Raw genomic sequence first — 23,303 nt, forward strand, 5'->3', positions numbered from 1 at the left:
AATGGAACAGTCAAGTTTTGTTTAAAGGGATGGTCTCCCGTTTTCCACCATCAAAAAGAAGAGGCAGCAATAAGATTAAGGTTTTTGTCGTGATAAGGCCTGCCCTGCCTTATCATGTTAAACTCATGCTCTCCTAAATAAATCTATTGAAATATATGCAGAATAATTTCTGAGCTCCCCAAGGTTGCCACTTAAAGGGAATGTCTACATTGTCGTCGGCTATCGTGGGTGAATTGTCCAATAGGCCAAGATACACTTATGGTCATGTATCCACATCTGAAGGTTAGGATGTTGTCAAAAGTATTGCACCAATTAATGAGAAGTTTAATAAATGGAAAATATACCTATACAATAAAGTGGCCTAGGTTGAAGTGTAGGTGTCTTTTGAAGTGATTTTGGGACACATTTTGCACAAATCACCTTATGCACTACTCTATGCTCAGCCTCTCTCCAAATGCATAAATTACCACCATGGACCATAAAAAGCACTTTCATGGTAGGAGATACGTTGTGCTAAGAAACAATGACAGTGTACAGGCAACACCTCAGAGAAGGTTTTAGTAAAAATGCATTGTTTGACTTTTTATGAAGATGTATGACCCCTTTAATTATCTGGACTAAATAACAGTCAGTTTGATGCATTGGGAGACATAACATTATAAGCCTTGTTATAAGACATAATGGCTCAAATATGCTTATAACAACTTATAAAGAAGTGTTACCAAAGCCTCTGGCTGGTGTTACCAAAGCCTCTACCAGAGCTTTTAGAGTTTGGATAGCAGGGAGGGGAAGGCATCCGGACCATTTGCTCCTGCTGTTATTTGAGATTCTTGTGTCAGTGATTATAATTATCCTCCCAAAGGTGTTGGCTTTTTAAAATCAACTTCTCGGTTTGAAACGATGGTATTTGGTGACAGACACATGCCTAGAGGTGAAGACGGGAAATGTGTGTCAGATATATCAGGCATTCCTAGCGGCAACCTAAGGCTCAGCCAACCACCTATAAGTGGAAAACCACTGGGGGCCTCTTTTAGGGGTTAAATTGGGATTTTATAGGAGTTTAAGCCAGGGTCAGAGTGTGGGTAAAAATGTGCGTTTCAAGTTAATGTAAGGTTTGAAATTAGGGTTAAAGGTTACAGTTGGTTTTGTCACACTATAATAAGACTTCCTTCCCTTGACAAAAGCACAGCAACTGTATATAATCTAAATCGTTGTTTCCCAGCCAACTCTCTCTTCCATACTCCTTTAACCTGTTCTTTCTCCATCCTCTTTGCCTTTCTTCCAATCTATTTTCACATCACGGTCAAGCACAGGTTGTGCAGATGAGAAAAGTTCACCTACCACCTACATACAAGGGAGGTGAGAGGTGAACAGTGGTCAAGTTAAACTGAGCATAAGAAACGGTGACACAGTGAGTGAGTTTAAAAGGCATTTGCAGGGTAACAGCATGGTGGAAGTGAGCAGTCCGTGTAGGAAAGAGACAAGCTGGGAGAATTACTTGGGGCTCCCAAAGTCGCTTAACCCTCCAAGAGAAGTAACAGAAAAGAAATAAGGGCAGAAGGTGTATTTGACTAAAAATGAGGATGACTTGCTCTCTACAGCTCTGGAGAGTGCACTGGTATCTCTCTTGGAGTGTGTGTGGGTGGGTGCGGGAGCAATTGAATAAAGATGAGGATGACTGCTCATCTGCTTAGTCTGTCAGAAAGAGAAAGGAGAGAGAGAGAGGAGCAAGGGAGACAGAGGTGTGTGTAACAGCAGTGTAGAATAAATCATGCAGGCCACTGCAGGCCTAGTTTCGGCTGTGGTGGGTGCTGGTGTTGGTGTAGGAGCCTGTACAGAAATGTCAAATCAAATTTTATTAATCACATGCTTCGTAAACAGGTGTAGACTAACAGTGAAATGCTTACTTACGGGCCTTCCCTACAATGCAGAGAGAGAAAATAGAGAAATAATAGAAAGGTAATAATACTGTAAATACACAATGAGTAACAATAACTTGGCTATATACACAAAATCAAATAAAATCTAATTTTATTTGTCACATACACATGGTTAGCAGATGTTAATGCGAGTGTAGCGAAATGCTTGTGCTTCTAGTTCCGACAATGCAGTAATAACCAACGTGTAATCTAGCTAACAATTCCAAAACTACTACCTTCTACACACAAGTGTAAAGGGATAAAGAATATGTACATAAAGATATATGAATGAGTGATGGTACAGAGCGGCATAGGCAAGATGCAGTAGATGGTATCGAGTACAGTATATACATATGAGATGAGTATGTAAACAAAGTGGCATAGTTTAAAGTGGCTAGTGATACATGTATTACATAAAGATGCAGTAGATGATATAGGGTACAGTATATACGTATACATATGAGATAAATAATGTAGGGTATGTAAACATTATATTAAGTAGCATTGTTTAAAGTGGGTAGTGATATATTTTACATCAATTCCCGTTATTAAAGTGGCTGGAGTTGAGTCAGTGTGTTGGCAGCAGCCACTCAATGTTAGTGGTGGCTGTTTAACAGTCTGATGGCCTTGAGATAGAAGCTGTTTTTCAGTCTCTCGGTCCCAGCTTTGATGCACCTGTACTGACCTCGCCTTCTGGATGATAGCGGGGTGAACAGGCAGTGGCTCGGGTGGTTGTTGTCCTTGATGATCTTTATGGCCTTCCTGTGACATCGGGTGGTGTAGGTGTCCTGGAGGGCAGGTAGTTTGCCCCCGGTGATGCGTTGTGCAGACCTCACTACCATCTGGAGAGCCTTACGGTTGTGGGCGGAGCAGTTGCCGTACCAGGCGGTGATACAGCCCGACAGGACGCTCTCGATTGTGCATCTGTAGAAGTTTGTGAGTGCTTTTGGTGACAAGCCAAATTTCTTCAGCCTCCTGAGGTTGAAGAGGCGCTGCTGCGCCTTCTTCACGATGCTGTCTGTGTGGGTGGACCAATTCAGTTTGTCTGTGATGTGTACGCCGAGGAATCTTAAAACTTGCTACCCTCTCCACTACTGTTCTGTCGATGTGGATAGGGGGGTGTTCCCTCTGCTGTTTCCTGAAGTCCACGATCATCTCCTTAGTTTTGTTGATGTTGAGTGTGAGGTTATTTTCCTGACACCACACTCCGAGGGACCTCACCTCCTCCCTGTAGGCCGCCTCGTCGTTGTTGGTAATCAAGCCTACCACTGTTGTGTCGTCCGCAAACTTGATGATTGAGTTGGAGGCGTGCATGGCCATGCAGTCGTGGGTGAACAGGGAGTACAGGAGAGGGCTCAGAACGCACCCTTGTGGGGCCCCAGTGTTGAGGATCAGCGGGGTGGAGATGTTGTTACCTACCCTCATCACCTGGGGGCGGCCCGTCAGGAAGTCCAGTACCCAGTTGCACAGGGCGGGGTCGAGACCCAGGGTCTCAAGCTTGATGACGAGTTTGGAGGGTACTATGGTGTTAAATGCTGAGCTGTAGTCGATGAACAGCATTCTCACATAGGTATTCCTCTTGTCCAGATGGGTTAGGGCAGTGTGCAGTGTGGTTGAGATTGCATCGTCTGTGGACCTATTTGGGCGGTAAGCAAATTGGAGTGGGTCTAGGGTGTCAGGTAGGGTGGAGGTGATATGGTCCTTGACTAGTTTCTCAAAGCACTTCATGATGACGGAAGTGAGTGCTACGGGGCGGTAGTCGTTTAGCTCAGTTATCTTAGCTTTCTTGGGAACAGGAACAATGGTGGCCCTCTTGAAGCATGTGGGAACAGCAAACTGGGATAAGGATTGATTGAATATGTCCGTAAACACACCAGCCAGCTCGTCTGCGCATGCTCTGAGGGCGCGGCTGGGGATGCCGTCTGGGCCTGCAGCCTTGCTAGGGTTAACACGTTTAAATGTTTTACTCACCTCGGCTGCAGTGAAGGAGAGTCCGCATGTTTTGGTTGCGGGCCGTGTCAGTGGCACTGTATTGTCCTCAAAGCGGGCAAAAAAGTTATTTTTTGTGTCTGAGCCGTTGAATTGCGATTCTACTTTGTCTCTATACTGACGCTTAGCTTGTTTGATTGCCTTGCGGAGGGAATAGTTACACTGTTTGTATTCGGTCTTGTTTCCGGTCACCGTGCCCTGATTAAAAGCAGTGGTTCTGGCTTTCAGTTTCACACGAATGCTGCCATCAATCCACGGTTTCTGGTTTGGGAATGTTTTATTCGTTGCTATGGGAACGACATCTTCAACGCACGTTCTAATGAACAAGGTACCAGTTCCGAGTCAATGTGCGGAGGAATAAGGTAATTGAGGAAGATAATGTACGTACATATAACTAGGACTAAAGTGACTAGGCAACAGGATAGATAATAAACAGAGGCAGCAGCGTATGTGATGAGTCAAAAAAGTTCAATGCATATAGTCCGGGTAGCCATTTGGTTAACTATACTGAACAGAAATATAAAACAGAACATGTAACTGTTGGCCCATGTTTCATGAGCTGAACTAAAAAATCCCCAAAATCGTATTTCTCTCAGATTTGGTGTACACATTTGTTTACATACCTTTTAGTGAGCATTTCTCATTTTCCAAGATAATCCAGCCATTTGACAGGTGTGGCATATCCCAGGACCTCACATTCGGCTTCTTCACCTGCGGGATCGTCTGAGACCAGCCACCCAGACAGCTGATGAAACTGAGGAGTATTTCTGTCTGTAATTAAGCACTTTTATGGGGGGGAAATAATTCTGATTGCCTGGGACTTGCTCCCAAGTGGGTGGGCCTATGCCCTCCCAGACCCACCCATAGCTGCACCCCTGCCCAGTCATGTGAACTCCATAGATTAGGTCGTAATTTATTTATTTCAATTGACTGGTTTCCTTATATAAACTGTACCTCAGTAAAGTTGTTGGGTTTATATTTAACTAACTATTTAGCAGTCTTATGGCTTGTGGGTAGAAGCTGCTCAGGGTACTCTTGGTTCCAGACTTGCAACAAAATCAAATCAAATCTTATTGGTCACATACACGTGTTTAGCAGATGTTATTGCTGGTGTATCGAAATGCTTGGCATCGGTACCACTTGCCGTACAGTAGCAGAGAGAACAGTCTATGATTTGGGTGGCTGTAGTCTTTTACAATTTGTGGGGCCTCCCTCTGGGCCGTACGCACTACCCTCTGTAGCGCCTTGCGGTTGGAGGCCATGCCATACCAAGTTGCCATAACAAGTCAAGATGCTCTCAATGGTACAGCAGTATAACTTTTTGAGGATCTCAGGGCCCATGACAAATCTTTTCAGCCTCCTGAGGGGGAAGAGGCCCTATTCATGAATGTGTTTGTGGACCATGATCGATCCTTAGGGATGTGGACAGCGAGGAACTTGAAGCTCTCAACCTACCCCGTCAATGTGAAATGTGCCAGTGATGAAGCAGAAATGTAATGCAGGAAGCACATACGCACTGGGGAGTCTGCTGCCTGCCTCCTACATCGGCCTACATAGCCTATAGGACAGAATAACCTGCATCCAATATGCAACCGTTTGTGTACTGTACGTGAGTGTGTTTCTGCATGTCTCTGCAGGCTTTTCATGTGTACTCTCCCTGCTATAGTACAGTACACAGGATCTCTTTATCTAAACCGGCTTATATAAAATATAGAGTTAGCTTTCGTCTGGTTACATGAAGCAAAATCAGAACAAACAAACAAATGTACTGAGTGAGTGAGTACCCATGGGGATGCAGGGTGGATCCCTATAACTATAGTAATGTAAACAAGTCAATTCCCCTCTTATGAAGGATGCACAGGCTTCTCCTCCTTTCCCCTCCAAACACTCAGGCAGGAAACACAGAAGCAGTGAGTGGAGGGGGCCTGGATACAGAGGAAATGAGGTTGAGAGAAACTGTGTGAGTGGTGGAGTCCTCTGACCTCCTTATTTAAGGCATAGCAGAGTGGGTAAGATGGGAGGGAAGGGGGATGGGGTTAGGGGTGTAGGACCTAGGGGGGTGAGGGAGAGGGCAACAGTTGCATTAGGTGAAGAGGGGGCAGGGAGGAACAGGTTATGGTGTAATTGTAGTGTTTCTGGAGACAGTTGTCTAGAGAAGGGAAAAGCCTTGGAATGGGGAAGAGGAAGGCTGGAATATAAGGCCTTGGGGAGGTCAGGGGTACAAATGAGCAAAACAATACCATCTGTACTAAAACAACAATTTCAAACCAAATAGCGTGCTTTATTCAATGTTATACAGTTGACACAGTACAGTACCAGGATAACAACATAACACAAGTCCAAATTCTGACATAATAATACGAGACGTTATTATTCAGACACACTTGAAGCCCATTCATTTAACAACCTGTAACTAAAAATAAAGTCCCTGAATTAGCCTGTCTGTGTGAGTGTCTGTTACTGAACAACCATAAAATTACCTTGTAATAGGAGCTGTGTCATTACGTTGGGAGAACAGTAGCTGAGGAAACGCTCAGTGATCCTCTCCCCTCTTAGCTCAGGTTTAAGAAGCAGCTAAGCTGACATGTTCATGAAACATAGATCTTTCATCTTGCATCATGTCAGAAACTGTGATAGTTATTGGTATAACTAAGGTACATCAGAGTGAGACACATCTTTCTCCTCAGATTAGCTGGAACTTATCCAGAGAAGTGCAGTCCGCACAACAGGGAGGTGAAATGCAACTTTAACTCTTCCAATGAACAGCATACCAACCCGAATCACTGCAGGAGATGTGGAGCGATGGCACAAATATCTGAGCAGTGTGTGGATTCCTCATCTCTTTCCCTCTCGAGTCAATGCCAATAACGACTGATACAGAGTTCAGGGTGTGGAATCATGACTGTGCTGCTCATTCTCCTCTTCTCACTCCTGGAATGCTTTCCTTTCTTTTCTTCATCCTGGTGATGATGTTGACAAATGTTCAGTACAGGAACACCCACACAGCCATGTGCTGAGGTAAGCAGGTTAACACTGCCAACACACCTCTCATAGAGGTAGGAAGACACAGTCAGGGGTCTGAGTCTAGGTGATTCGGGTCACACGCAGGTCCAGGAACAGATGGAGGTGTAATGAGAGTGCTGTGTGTAGATTGGGAGTGTGAAATCTGACGCAGGTCCAAAAACAGCAGGTAGCAGGTACTGTCGGGCCATTCCAAACACATGGGCAGTCCAGAGGCCAAGTACTGGGAAGAGAAAACACGAGAGGGAACTGGGCAGGCATGTTCAGAGTGGTGCGCGCATGTGTCACAATTGTTAGCGTACCTCTCCTCTATTATTCCTTGTCATCGCTTCATGATGTTGCCGAGACGTACTTTCTTTTCCTGCTCAAACTGCCGGTGGTCAACTCTCTGCAGGAAATTCTTTCTCTCCACATACCTAAAGCCCAACAAACACAGAAAATAGAATTACTAACACACATAAACATCCAGCAGGAGATATTACAAAGCAGGCACGCAAACACACTGCTCCTATAAACAGCCGTTCTGGGACAAGCATGTTACGCAAGGTCCTGGCTCATTGTTATAGTGAACACCTGATAGCATGTTAGCACTAAGTGCGCACACAAAAGTAAATTAGTTGATTAACAACTCTCTGGCTTATGACAAGCATCTTTGTCACACAAATGCAAATTTAGTTATCAATACCTCAACTATTCAAGTGTCAACTACAACAGTGTGATGAAGATGAGTGTAATGAAGGTGGTAAGACAGAGGGGCTGTAGGTTTCCCCAATGGCTGTTTAACTCTTCTTACCCAGCAGGAGCTAGGAAAGTAGCTCTTCCCATATTTTTTTCCTTTTCCTTCTCTCTCTAAGCACTGCCTCTGCCTAGCACACTAGGATCCATATCTCTACACACAAGGGACAGTTTGAATGAAATACACCACTGTACCCACAGTTATCCTCTAAACCCAAACCCGTTCCCAGAGATAGGAAGAAGCCAGCTCACACCCACCACTGGTTGTTCACTGGCCCTAGATCAGAGAGAGGGAGGCCTCATCACTGGCCCCCCAGTCTGTGTGTGACCCCCGTGGGAGAGCCGGCCCAGGGCGTATCCCGACTATGGGGCTGTCTGGAGCTCCAAGAACAGTTCTGCGGCCTCCAGCGTGGCCCAGTGGACCGCCTACTGCAGTCTCTTGCTCAGGCCCCTGGCCTCCGAACCCTATAGACTGACTCCCTCCACACAACCACATCCCTCCCAAAGAGATGGAAAAACACGGGAGAAATTGAGGTACTCGGAGAAAGCAGCAATTTAGCTGTCGGACGGGTTGTATTTCTGAACCTTCTAAACTACGGTCTTTACTTCATCTCACCACTGTCTAGAGAGGCTGAATATAGAGTGAGACGGTCTCCTCTCTCATATCTTATACTGTAACACAGACACAGTGGTGGGTAGTGTGACATCTCTGCCTGCATGGTTATGAGCCTCCTCTACTCTCAGCAGGCAGTGACGGAGTTAATCATCCCAATGTTACTAGGGCTGCTCTTAGCAACGGGCAATGATGTCATGCTAGATTAGCATCCCCAGGGGAGTATGAACCCCCCAAGTGCCTAGCTCTAGTGTAGACAAAAACATGGGATTGGAGAAATTAGAGAGCCAGCCATGGAGACAGTTGCAGGCTGGGTAATTATAATGACTGTGTAATTATGATACCCCCAAGACATGCTAATCTCCCCTGCTATTGGTAATGGTGAGAGGTTAGCATGTCTTGGAAGTATGATCTTTGACCCTCTGTAACTTTCTCACCATAATTATTAACAATTCATTCATAATTATCCGTAACCATGGTAGCATCCATATTAAATGAATGTAGAAGTGTTTAGGAACATATAATATTCTTATTTATAATATAAAGTGAAAAGACCATCATTTTTATTGGGCATAAAATAATCTGAAACAATCGAAATGAGCTGCAAATGCATCCATCAAGTTTGTAGTGTGACAAACTTAATGTAATCTTTGCGTGCTAAGAATATAGGACAAAATACTAAACTTTTGACTACTTTATTTATAAAAATCTTTAATCATTTTGACCCCTAGCTTTTCAAAAAAGTATTACTTGTTAAAATAAATCTCTTTCTCTGACCAATTGTATTAGTATAAAATAATATACACTGAGTGTACAAAACATTAGGAACACCTTCCTAATATTGAGTTGCACCTCCTTTTGCCCTCAGAACAGCTTCAATTTGTCAGTTATGGACTCTAAAAAGGTGTCAAAAGCGTTCTACAGGGATGATGGCCCATGCTGACGCCAATGCTTCCCACAGTTGTGTCAAGTTAGCTGGATGTCCTTTGGATGGTGGACCATTCTTGATACACACGGGAAACTAATGTGAGTGAAAAACACAGCAGCGCTGAAGTTCTTGACACACTCAAACCAGTGTGCCTGGCAGCTACTACCATACCCCGTTCAAAGGCACTTAAATGTTTTGTATCGCCCTCTTTGTATTCACCTTCTGAATGGCACACATACACAATCCATGTCTCAATTGTCTCAAGGCTTAAAAATCCTTCTATAACCTGTCTCCTCCCCTTCATCTACACTGATTGAAGTGGATTTAACAGGAGACATCAATAAGGGATCATAGCTTTCACCTGGTCAGTCTATGTCATGTTCCGAATGTTTTCTACACTCAGTGTAATTTAACTTTTTTTTTTTGCAAACAATATAGCTCTGTATTTGAATTATTTTATACAATCTTTATCAACGATGTCAATCATTTCAGACCCCACTGTATATCACCTGACACCTCACAGTCACCACTCAGCAAAATATGGAGACCCTGTTGATGATGTCATGACTTCCCCGTTGGCCTATCTGACAGAATTAGGTCATCTGATTCTGCGCCCATTTTTTCCACCCAATCTACATATGACCACTTTGTTATAATTTGGTATCTTTCATTTCTCCGTCATATGTTCTGCACAAAGCAGGTCACCTTCCTATGGGGGAACACTTGGCCTAAATGTGTCATACGCCTCAAGGTGACTTCAGTTTACAGTGGTAGATGAGACAGATATATAGCGTGCTGATTAGTTGTTGTCTACACACATGACTTTTGAGTGCAACACTCCAGAGTTCCCCTCAGGTCTCACTGTCAGTGATGTCGGGCACTGATGTTGGGCCATTAAGCCTGGATCGTAGTCAGCGTTCCAATTCATTCCAAAGGTGTTCGATGGAGTTAAGGTCAGGGCTCTGTGCAGGCCAGTCACGTTCTTCCACACCGATCTCGACAAACCATTTCTGTATGGACCTCACTTTGTGCACGGGGGCATTGTCATGCTGAAAGAGGAAAGGGCCTTCCCCAAACTGTTGCCACAAAGTTGGAAGCACAGAATAGTCTAGAATGCTGCATGCTGTAGCGTTAAGATTTCCCTTCACTGGAACTAAGGGGCCTAGCACGAACCATGAAAAACACCCCCAGACCATTATTCATTCCATAACCACCTCTTCCACATACTTTTGGTCATGTTTTTATTTGTATTTTTTTTAATTTAACTAGGCAAGTCAGTTAAGAACAAATTCTTCTTTACAATGACGGCCTACCCAGGCCAAACCCGGACGACGCTGGGCCAATTGTGTGCCGCCCTATGGGACTCCTGAATAACGGCCGGATGTTATATAGCCTGGATGGAGTGTATCCGTTCATATCCAAGATGGGCAGTGAATATGTATCACTTTAGTGTACAGTAGGTGTCTGCCAATAGTCCTGTGGTTGGCTGCCCTGAAACACTCACATGTACAGCAAACACTCCAAACACTCACTGCATACTAAAGGAACATAGGGCAAACGCTTCTGTGTATGTGAGTGGTTTCAATAATGTGTCCAAAAAAAGATTTACAACCTGCTCTAGACTGTGTTTTGCCATCTCTGCTCATTAGCTTTCCTGTGACGCAGGAGGAGAAGGAACCAGCAGCCAGGCTGCACAGCTCATCAGTCAGACAAAGATGAGGATGGAGATAAGAGGGGGAGAGAAAGATGGAGGGGGGACTGTTAAATGACTCATCTGTTCAATAGTAACCTTTAGGAAAGAATAATGCTACTGCAGGGCCTCTGACAGCAGAGGGAAAATCCTGCCTGTGCTGGGAGATGGACGCCAGTGGAAGCCATGGGTGTCAGGTGCTGCTGGTATTCTGAGCAGGCATGCAGACAGACTGCTTCATAGCTACAGGTCAGGCAGGGGATAAGGCTGGACTGCTGCAGAGCTCAGTCAGGAACAACCTGCCTATCATCACAAAGGACTTATATCATATCAGAGATGATTTTTCTGTCTATCCAGAGTCCAACCTGCTGGTGACTACTGTAGATAGATAGAGGCTACTGGTATCAAAGATAGACGTGTGCTGTTGCTCAGAATTAGTAGTAGGCTGGTGGGTAGAGAAAGAATACTTTTTAACTGATCTATCAGTTTCCCTGCCTCTCTATGGTGGAGTGGTGTTGCAGAACACTATATGGCTTCGCTGGTAGTATTAGAGAGAGACTCACCCTTCTTTGCCTCGGTTGTGGATGGCCAGCTCGTCCCCGATGCCCTCCTCATCCTTGAAGGCGTCCCAGTCCATCTTGGACTTCTCCAACGTGCTCATCTTCTGTTTCTTCCCCCCGAGGCGGTTCAGGATGCTGCCCATCCCTGCAGGCCTCTTCACACTGAGGAGGACACATATGGACATTACACACTGACAGAGAATACAGACACAGGGCTGATGAAGCTGGCAATTTTCGCAAGCCTCCTCTTCAGAAAATGGGAGAGAAAAGGGATATTTGGAAGTTTCAAGGGAGAGAAATAAATGAAATCGCCACAAGCTCTAATGCTCACAATGAAGATAATGGAATAATGGGGCATGGGAGTGAATGAGCAGAGAGAGATGAGAAAAAAAGGAATTGGGGCAGTAGGTAGGAAATAGGGATAGATTTCAGATTATAAAACCTAACAAAATAAAATTGCAGTTATTCTTCTAGCAGAGCATTTCAGCCCATCAGCTTGTTTCTTTGTGCAGCTGTTTGAACAAAGACATCAGTTCATTTTGAATCAGAAGAAAGTCATCCTGACACTGAGGTTTCGCTTGGCTGCAGTAATGAAATGTTAAACGATGTGTGCTTAGAAATAGCTGAAGACATTAGACTGGCTCTCCTCTCTCTCCACCATATGGGAGCCTAGCGGGAGGAAGAGGGCCATCAGACCTTGGAGGGGGGGACTAGAGGGTGTCAAGGTTCCAAGAATTAGCACTTTCACACTCAGGTGAGTCATAGTGCAGGTCCCTTCAAGAGGAACAGACTCTAAATGTTTTACTATTGCTTTCCTCTCTGTGTGTGCGTCTGTGTGTGTGCGTCTGTGTGTGTGCGTCTGTGTGTGTGCGTCTGTGTGTGTGCGCGTGTCAGTAAAGACAGGGTGTGTTTAACAAGGGCTTCTCCTTTCTCAAGGTTTTTGTGGATCACCAGGAAAGGGAAGTGACACTGAAACGAAGGTCAAGAAAAGATGACATGTAAGCATACACCCTTGCACACACACACACACACACACACACACACACACACACACACACGAACAGCCTCCCGCTCTGAACATGTTGATAACAACCCTGTTAATATAGAGTTCCAGCTCATTGGAAGTGTGTTGCAACAAGCTGCTCGTAATGTAATCGGCAGTAACAGGCTGCTATAAAATGACAAGGCAACGTGAGGATAAACACACTGGAAAACACATACTAATCAATCCAGCTGGAGGTAGGGCCAACGACAAGCCTGAATCACTAACACACACTCCAATATTGTCAGTCATACAGTGTTACTATAGTATATTGCTATTTAAAGGGTGGTGGTGAATTTACAGGTACAGAGATAAGGAGGAATGAGAGGAGAAAGAGACATTTCTCTAATCCACACACAGGCAGATACTTTTCTCTCTTTCCATAAAAAGGGTAAGGATTATTTGAAGAGAAGCAAGGCTAAAGTCTGCCTGACAGAATGCATTTGCCATCTGTGTCGGCGCTGTCAGCATCGTTCAGAGAGAGGAGGACGGCGTGCACCAGAAACGCGAGGGGGAATTGGACTTTTCTTCTACAATGTTTTGTTTGTCTGTCTTGCTGTGATTCCCTTCAGGAACAGATCCATTTCCTCCAGAATAGCAGAACACCACACATACACGTCTTATCCTACCAACACGCAACACACCCAAACTCCCCTCCAGAATACACACTCCCTTAGTAATGTACTCACACACACATATTGCCACACACAGACACACACCTGCTGACTGAACATGTCACATAAGCCCATGATTACAGACATCTTTCTGCCAGCTGTGTCCACTGAGCACTGTTCCCACAGCAGCCTAACATTGGCCAGACTAAACATCCAAACAGCCTAGTAGCCTACACATGCATGCAGCCATGCACATGTACGTAGACACACATAAGTGCATGCATGCACATGCGCTCACACACATACAGATGTAGGATCTTCATTTGACCTATATTGTCACAGCAAAACAATCCTGCAGCAACAGGATTAATCTGCAATGTTGCTTGGTAGGTAGTTAGGCTATTAGCTGGCCAATAGTAAGCTATATGAAAAGTGCAATACTGTTGATTTAACTGTGTGTTAGTGTGGGTTTTCCTGCAGCGCAGGAAAATTCGCAGCAACAAAAGGGTGATGAAATGAAGATCCTACATTTGTACTTGGCACACATGGACGGAAGCACGCACACCTACACATGCACACACCGTTCTATACGTACAAAAACAATAACATCCATTTAGAATACAGTGTACGTTGAGGAAAATGACATGGAGCTAAACAAAACAAACAGCTAAATGAATTAAGGTCACAGATCTAATATTGTTTTTCTTTTTTTTGCTCCAATTCAATCCTGGCTCAGCACCCAAGACAGGCACTGCCAGCGTCCCAATAACTGCACTGCATCATTGGCCTCTGCTAAACACTGGGCTGCTGCTGCCCAGTCATGTGCAAGCAGCCAGCCTCAATGCAGCAAATTGAGCCTCAGCCTCTACAGCAGACTGCTAAAGCACATAGAGGTCAGATACACTACACAACTCCAGTGTTGAGATTTCAACATCTGTGTGATTGTGTCAAGGTTTGTGAGCCTCATTTGGGATGGAGAGAGTTATGAAGAAGGATGGAGAGTGAAGGGAAGGAGGGAGAAAGGCAGAGGGATACAGAGCAGTGAAGCAGTTCCTTAGTGAAGAGGCAGGGTAAACCGTGCAGCAATAGGTATACCTGCTCACAAACACACACGACTGTAATCCAGGCTCCAAACTGCTGTGACAGGGGATAAATAGACAATCAGAGCTCAACTGATAGTCATTCCAGCCTGTCCCCGTCCCTATGTGGTGGGCTGGGGAGGGTCTGGGCAGTGTGCCAGGCTGCAGCACTTAGCTCTCTCTATGAGCCTGGAGAGAATGTTAAACGCATGGACAAGGTTACAGCACAGCCCTCCAGCAGAGAGATAACCCATTGCCCAGGCTGCACGACCTGTTCTAGGAACATACACAAATGGATACATGGACACACACACACACACACACACACAAACACAGACAGTACACACACACATGCACACAATACACATGCACACGCACACACACAAACACAGTACACACACAAACACAGACAGTACACACACACATGCACACAATACACATGCACACACACACACACAAACACAGTACACACACAAACACAGACAGTACACACACACACATAGTACAGACACACACACAATAGACATGCACACACACACACACACACAGACAGTACCCACACACACACATATAGTACAGACACACACGCACACACACACAATACACATGCACACAGCACACACACAAACACAGTACACACACAAACACAGACAGTACACACACATAGTACAGACACACACACAATACACACACACACACACACACACACACACAGCTCTGCAACCTTAGTGGAGGAAGGAGGAGAAGAGAAAAAAGGTGAAGTGAGGAGCGGGGTGCTAAGAGCCCCTGCAAACAGACAGGACTGTCATGGCCATCTCATTGAAGACCTCTCTGTCAGGAAACAGCTGTCATAAAGGCTCCTAACAACAAACCCGCTCTCTATTCTTCTACTGTTGCCTCAAAAGGAAATACATTCCTCCCCTCGGCCTCCCCACCACATTCCATTGTGCTGCACAAGGAATGTGTCCCCTTCTCAGGGAGGGCTGCTAGAGTGGGACTGACCCCAAGCTTTACCCATAATAACAAACAAATGGACCACTAAGATGGATTCTTGATGTACTGTCAACAATGGGTGCTGATATTTAGTTAGTCGAACGGCTGCTATGCTCTGTTACACTACAGACCAGGGAAAATCCTTTTCTCTGTGGACCTCAACCTTCCCTTCTCTGTCCCCTGTTCGTGTCCCGTCTCTGTTCCGTCTGTCTTGTATGCACTGTGAGGTCTGTCTGAGCAACGGGACAGGGAGATGCTTGGCTGACCAAGATAGATCAGGGTATAAACATGGAGGAATTTCACTTTAAATTATACTCCATTTGGTTGGACTTTGTGTGCACATGCGTTGGCTACATGGAGAAGCATGGCTAGAGTCCAACCAAACGGAACATAACATTGCGGATAAAGTTCGGAATGACACAATTTCATGTGTACAACATCCAAAACCTGTATGACTATACTGAGAGCCTTCACAAAGGACGTACAGAGCCTTCACAAAGGACGTACAGAGCCTTCACAAAGTATTCACACCCCTTGACTTTTTTCACATTTTGATGCGTTACAGCTTGAATTAAAACATGTATTACATTGAGATGTGTTTGTGTGAGTGTGTCACTGGCCTACACACAATATCGCATGATGTCAAAGTGGAATTATGTTAATTTTTTACAAATTAATTACAAATTCAGATCTGAAATGTCTTGAGTCAATAAGTATTCAACTCCTTTGTTTAACAAGTCACATGATAAGTTGCATGGACTCACTCTGTGTGCAATAATAGTGTTTAACATGATTTTTGAATGACTACCTCATCTCTGTACCCCACACACACAATTATCTGTAAAGTCCCTCAGTCGAGCAGTGAATTTCAAACACGGATTCAACCACAAAGACCAGGGAGGTTTTCTAATGGCTCGCAAAAAAGACAACTTATTGGTAGATGGGTCAAATAAAATAAAAAGCAGACATTGAATATCCCGTTGGGTATGGTGAAGTTATTAAACCCATGTTGGCTGATGTATCAATATAACCAGTCTCTACAAAGATAAAGGTGTCCTTCCTAACTCAATTGTCAAAGAGGAAGAAAACTGCTCAGGGTTTTCACCATGGGGTTAATAGTGACTTTAAAACAGTTCCAGAGTTTAATGGTTGTGGTAGGAGAAAACTGCTCAGGGTTTTCACCATGGGGCTAATAGTGACTTTAAAACAGTTCCAGTTTAATGGTTGTGGTAGGAGAAAACTGCTCAGGGTTTTCACCATGGGGTTAATAGTGACTTTAAAACAGTTCCAGAGTTTAATGGTTGTGGTAGGAGAAAACTGCTCAGAGTTATCACCATGGGGTTAATAGTGACTTTAAAACAGTTCCAGTTTAATGGTTGTGGTAGGAGAAAACTGCTCAGAGTTTTCACCATGGGGTTAATAGTGACTTTAAAACAGTTCCAGTTTAATGGTTGTGGTAGGAGAAAACTGCTCAGAGTTTTCACCATGGGGCTAATAGTGACTTTAAAACAGTTCCAGAGTTTAATGGTTGTGGTAGGAGAAAACTGCTCAGAGTTATCACCATGGGGCTAATAGTGACTTTAAAACAGTTCCAGTTTAATGGTTGTGGTAGGAGAAAACTGCTCAGAGTTTTCACCATGGGGTTAATAGTGACTTTAAAACAGTTCCAGTTTAATGGTTGTGGTAGGAGAAAACTGCTCAGAGTTATCACCATGGGGCTAATAGTGACTTTAAAACAGTTCCAGTTTAATGGTTGTGGTAGGAGAAAACTGCTCAGAGTTTTCACCATGGGGCTAATAGTGACTTTAAAACAGTTCCAGTTTAATGGTTGTGGTAGGAGAAAACTGCTCAGGGTTTTCACCATGGGGTTAATAGTGACTTTAAAACAGTTCCAGTTTAATGGTTGTGGTAGGAGAAAACTGCTCAGAGTTATCACCATGGGGCTAATAGTGACTTTAAAACAGTTCCAGTTTAATGGTTGTGGTAGGAGAAAACTGCTCAGGGTTTTCACAATGGGGCTAATAGTGACTTTAAAACAGTTCCAGTTTAATGGTTGTGGTAGGAGAAAACTGCTCAGGGTTTTCACCATGGGGCTAATAGTGACTTTAAAACAGTTCCAGTTTAATGGTTGTGGTAGGAGTAAACTGCTCAGGGTTTTCACCATGGGGCTAATAGTGACTTTAAAACAGTTCTAGAGTTTAATGGTTGTGGTAGGAGAAAACTGCTCAGGGTTTTCACCATGGGGCTAATAGTGACTTTAAAACAGTTCCAGTTTAATGGTTGTGGTAGGAGAAAACTGCTCAGGGTTTTCACCATGGGGTTAATAGTGACTTTGAAACAGTTCCAGTTTAATGGTTGTGTTAGGAGAAAACTGCTCAGGGTTTTCACCATGGGGCTAATAGTGACTTTAAAACAGTTCCAGTTTAATGGTTGTGGTAGGAGAAAACTGCTCAGGGTTTTCACCATGGGGCTAATAGTGACTTTAAAACAGTTCCAGAGTTTAATGGTTGTGGTAGGAGAAAACTGCTCAGGGTTTTCACCTTGGGGCTAATAGTGACTTTAAAACAGTCCCAGTTTAATGGTTGTGGTAGGAGAAAACTGAGGATGGAGCAACAAAATGTACACATGACCAAAAGTATGTGAACACCTGCTAGTCAAACATCTTATTTGAAAATCATGGGCATTAATATGGAGTCGGTCCCCCCTTTGCTGCTATAACAGCCTCCGCATTTATGGGAAGGCTTTCCACTAGATGTTAGAACATTACTGCAGGAACTTGCTTCTATTCAGCCACAATAGCATTAGTGAGGTCGGGCACTGATGTTGGGCAATTAGGCCCGCAGTCGGCGTTTCAATTCATCCCAAGGTGTCCGATGGGGTTAAGGTCAGGGCTCTGTGCAGGCCAGTCAAGTTCTTCCACACTGAACACGGCAAGTCATTTCCATCTGGACCTTGCTTTGTGCAAGGGGGCATTGCCATGATAAAACAGGAAAGTGCCTTCCCCAAACTGTTACCACAAAGCACAGAACCATCTAGAATGTAATTGTATGCTGTAGCATTAAGATTTTCCTTCACTGGAACTAAGGGGCCTAGCTGGAACCATGAAAAGCAGCCCCAGACCATTATTCCTCCTCCACCAACTTTACAGTTGGCACTATGCATTGGGGCAGGTAACATTCTCCTGGCATCCGTCAAACCCAGATTAGTCCGAGGGACTGCCAGATGGTGAAGCGTGATTCATCACTCCAGAGAACGTGTTTCCACTGCTCCAGAGCCCAATGGTGGCAAGCTTTAACCTACTCTAGCCGACGCTTGGCATTGCGCATGGTGATCTTAGGCTTGTGTGCGGCTGCTCTGCCATGGAAACCCGTTTCATGAAGCTCCTGATGAACAGTTCTTGTGCTGAAGTTGCTTCCAGAGGCAGTTTGGAACTCGGTAGTGAGTATTGCAACCGAGGACAGATGATTTTAACGCACTACGAGCTTCAGCAATCTCTTGTTGCTCCTCGACGTTTCTACTTCACAATAACAGCACTTACAGTTGACAGGGGCAGCTCTAGCAGGGCAGAAATTTGACAAACTGACTGGAAAGGGGGCATCCTATGACGATGTTGCGTTGAAAGTCACTGAGCTCTTCAGAAAGGCCATTCTACTGCCCATGTTTGTCTACGGAGATTGCATGACTGTGTGCTCGATGTTATATACCAGTCAGCAATGGGTGTGGCTGAAATAGCCTAATCCACTAATTTGAAGTGATATCCACATACTTTTGTATATATAGTGTAGTTACTCCACAATCCTAACCTAAATGACAGAGTGAAAAGAAGGAAGCCTGTACAGAATAAAACTATGACAAAAGATGCACCCTGTTTGCATTAAGGCACTAAAGTAAAACTGCCCAAAATGTGGCACATAATTCAACTTAATGTCCTGAATACAAAGCGTTATGTTTGGGGCAAATCCAGAGGAGCAAGTCAGAGGAAAGAGCAGTTCCATTATGCATCACAATGGTCCAACATAATCCAATCATAATAAATGTATAACAAGAGCAAACCATTAGCTAGTGTCCAGTGATAGGCTATGCATTATGTGATTATGAGTGTGTTTGGGCACCAGAGAGTGACAATAGAGTATGTTTAATCATATTTGCTAAAGGCTTTATTCAAACGCAGGCTTGACAGTTTGAATAGAGACCTTTAAAAGGAGGCCAATTGGCTCACCCATCCTGACTAAAACAAGTAAACAAGCCCATACAATCCAACTATCGAGCAAACAACAGCAGTAGCAGTACCTCGAGCCCCACTCGGTCTTCCAACTGGCCTACAGTACAGTCCCTCTCTGTGGCGCAAGACTCGGGTGACTGAAGTGATGCCAAGATGGACTACGCCGCGTGAGTGTGCATTCTGACATGCCCATCTGAACTTTCCTCAGAAGATTCCCTCTCTTCCTCCATCTTTCCCTCTCTCTCGCTCTCCACACCTCCTTTGCTCTCCTCATTGCTCTGTGATCACGCTTGCATTATTTACCATAAAGTACTGTGAAAGTACTATACAGCCACACTCTTTTATCCATTTTGTTGGTCTCTTGTATTTATACAGAACAAAAACATAAACACAACATGTAAACATGTTTCATGAACTGAAATAAAAGATCCCAGAAATGTTCCATACGCACAAAAATTACTCTAAATTGCTGTGTACAAATTTGCTTACATCCATGTTAGTGAGCATTTCTCCTTTGCCAAGATAATCCATTCACCTGAATCACAGGTGGCTTGTTTCAGCTCGTTGTACCTAGTTATTGATACCATGACTTGATACCATGATACCATGACATGACCATACCATGTTTTGACTCATGTCACGTCTATGCTAATAAGGTAACAATTCACTAGCTAGCTAACCAACAACTGTAACAACAAGTGCTAATTGTGCAAAATTCCTTATGTTTTCAATAAACATTTGGAGAATAAATATATTTTACATGTTGTTAAAATCTTTTGATTCCAAGCCAAACCCCCGTTTGTTTTGCCCCAAAGATGTGAACGCATTGGTTTTGCTGCTAAACAAGCGACTTCAATTACACATTTAATAAAATCAATAAAAAATAAACGTACCTAGATTCCTACATAGAGAACTGATACTGTATACTGATTGTTGGGATGGGATTGGCGTGGGTTGTGGGGGTCTGGGGGCATAAAGTTTGGTGCAAATCAGATGATGGGTACTATATTTAATGAATATGATCTGAATCCTTTAAATACAATTTGGGTGCAATCAATTAGCTTAATTCGCAGAGATACAATTACATTTCAACAAAATAATCTTTCAGGAATGCCAATATTACCTGTTTCTAACTAGAGACGCAATTTCAGAACTATCAGATGGTGGGTGTCATGGCTTGTTGAAATGACATGGAACGACTCTCTGGCACCCCTTCGGTCCCCTAACAGGAGCAGCCATAGCGTACCTGCAGCAGTAGCTCTCTGCTTTCTGCTCTGCTCTGCCTGGCTGTGTTGTGTTGTGTTCTAAGTGAATACATAAGCAGCATGTTGGTTAATATTTGCTCTCCCCTGATGGGTTTCTCCACAGGTGCCTCGCTCCACACTTACACACACTCACCAGCCCTCTAGCTCGCTGCCACACAGGCTATTTATACATGACAGTATGCATCTCTCTCTCACACTCACAATATGTGAGTGCTTCCTCTTCAGATTTTTCTTTCCATTTTCATCCTCTATGCTCATGCGTCTCTCTCTCCCTCCTCCCTATGAGTCCCACTCAATATATCCCCTCTCAGTTTCTCTATCCCTCTTTCTCTTAAAATCCAGATGGTTTAAACAAACACGGGTAGAGTGCAAACTAGCCCAGAATTCTCCAGAAGACTAAAAACTATGTGATTCAGAAATACATCTCAGGCCAATTTAGTCTGAGGAACTGACATAAAAGCAGAGACACAAAGAACACCAGAGGTTAGGCTGGGCTGCAGCTAAAAAGAGAAATTAACTTCCGAGTGGTGGGCCTCCGTGTGCTGCTGCGTCTCCTCTTTCACCAGGCACTAACACAGACTAGTCCTGACAGAGTAACAGAGTTTAAACTCCTCACTCATAATCCCTATGATGGGTAAAACACACGTGTTCCTCTGCTGTGGTTACCAGGGAGACTGTCAAACACACCGACTCAACAGGAAAGAGGGAGGTCAGGGGAAATGTGGCTCAGGCTGTGGGTGTCTCAGGTGTGTGTGTAGACATTGTCTGCCACACATTGGAAATACACATTTGGGATTACAGGATTGCACATTGGTTTATGGATGCTCTGCGATACTACAGACACACTCATATTGACACAATTACTGACACGGCAACATCACAGCAACACATCTCCTGTAAACTACATGGAGAATGCTTGTCATATTTCTTATTCATACAACACTAAAACACTGGCTGCTTCTAACCCAGTGGTCAGCAACCATTTCTGAGTCAACATCACTTTGAGTCAAAAAGCAAGCAGAGAACGACCGCTCAGATATTTTTTAAACGTGACTTAAAAAACATAAGCCAATGAAATATTAACCAATTAAAAACAGTTCTGAAGAAATAAGGATTGTGCAGTAAGCTATAGGGCCAAAACATTATTGTTAGACACATTCTCATTCAAGGGTTTTTCTTTATTTTTTACTATTTTCCACATTGTAGGATAAGAGTGAATACATCAAAACTATGAAATAACACATATGGAATCATGTAGTAACAAAACAAGTGTTAAACAAATCAAAATATATCTCATATTGGAGATACTTCAAATAGTCACCCTTTGCTTTGATGACAGCTTGCACACTCTTTTGACCGGTAACATACAGTTGAAATCAGAAGTTTACATACACCGTAGCCAAATACATTTAAACTCTGTTTTACACAATTCCTGACATTTAATCCTAGTAACAATTCCCTGTCTTAGGTCAGTTAGGATCAACACTTTGTTTTAAGTATGTGAAATGTCAGAATAATAGTAGAGAGAATTATTTATTTCGGCTTTTATTTCTTTCATCACATTCCCAGTGGGTCAGAAGTTTACATACACTCAATTAGTGTTTGGTAGCATTGTCTTTAAATGGTTTAACTTGGGTCAAATATTTTGGGTAGCCTTTCACAAGCTTCCCACAATACGTTGGGTGAATTTTGGCCCATTCCTCCTGACAGAGCTGGTGTAACTGAGTCAGGTTTGTAGGCCTCCTTGCTCGCACACACTTTTTCAGTTCTGCCCACACATTTTCTATAGGATTGAGATCAGGGCTTTGTGATGGCCACTCTAATACCTTGAATTTGTTGTCCTTAAGCCATTTTGCCACAACTTTGGAAGTATGCTTGGGGTCATTGTCCATTTGGAAGACCCATTTGCGACCAAGCTTTAACTTCCTGACTGATGTCTTGCTTCAATACATCCACATAATTTCCTCCCTCATGATGACATCTATTTTGTGAAGTGCACCAGTCCCTCCTGCAGCAAAGCACCCCCACAACATGATGCTGCCACCCCCGTGCTTCACGGTTGTGATGGTGTTCTCCGGCTTGCAAGCCTCCCCATTTTTCCTCCAAACGTAACTAGGGTCATTATGGCCAAACAGTTCTATTTTTGTTTCATCAGACCAGAGGACATTTCTCCAAAAAGTACGATCTTTGTCCCCATGTGCAGTTGCAAACCGTAGTCTGGCTTTTTTAATGGGAGTTTTGGAGCAGTGGCTTCTTCCTTGCTGAGCGGCTTTTCAGTTTATGTCAATATAGGACTCGTTTTACTGTGGGTATAGACACTTTGCACTTTTTCACAAGGTCCTTTGCTGTTGTTCTGGGATTGATTTGCACTTTTTGCACCAAAGTACGTTCATCTCTAGGAGACAGAACGCGTCTCCTTCCTGAGCGGTATGACGGCTGCGTGGTCCCATGGTGATTTTACTTGCGTGCTATTGTTTGTACAGAGGAACATGGTACCTTCTGGCGTTTGGAAATTGCTCCCAAGGATGAACCAAACTTCTGGAGGTCTACATTTTTTCTCTGATGTCTTGGTCTATTCTTTTGATTTTCCCATGAGGTCAAGCAAAGAGGCACTGAGCTTGAAGGTAAGTGTC

The 23,303-nt window shown here is 43.9% G+C and overlaps 1 protein-coding gene across 3 annotated transcripts in view; it reads right to left on the bottom strand.

Annotated features, from left to right (window-relative positions):
- Positions 1 to 6,168: 6,168 nt before the first annotated feature.
- Positions 6,169 to 23,303, bottom strand: part of cfdp1 (chromatin remodeling protein CFDP1) — a 48,847-nt gene continuing 31,712 nt past the window's right edge. For 2 of the 3 annotated variants that reach the window (XM_021597599.3, XM_036974966.2), the window contains 2 exons: positions 11,459 to 11,617; positions 6,169 to 7,345 (listed from right to left, as the gene is read on the bottom strand). In XM_021597599.3, the coding sequence (XP_021453274.1) occupies positions 7,252 to 7,345; positions 11,459 to 11,617 (253 nt within the window). In that variant the 3' untranslated portion in view covers positions 6,169 to 7,251. The remainder of the gene's footprint in view (positions 7,346 to 11,458; positions 11,618 to 23,303) is intronic. The other variant, XM_090221213.1, reaches the window with a different exon arrangement.

This window comes from Oncorhynchus mykiss, chromosome 1 (genome assembly GCF_057628025.1).
Source record: "Oncorhynchus mykiss isolate SJ-2025 chromosome 1, ASM5762802v1, whole genome shotgun sequence".
Taxonomy (NCBI): domain Eukaryota; kingdom Metazoa; phylum Chordata; class Actinopteri; order Salmoniformes; family Salmonidae; genus Oncorhynchus; species Oncorhynchus mykiss.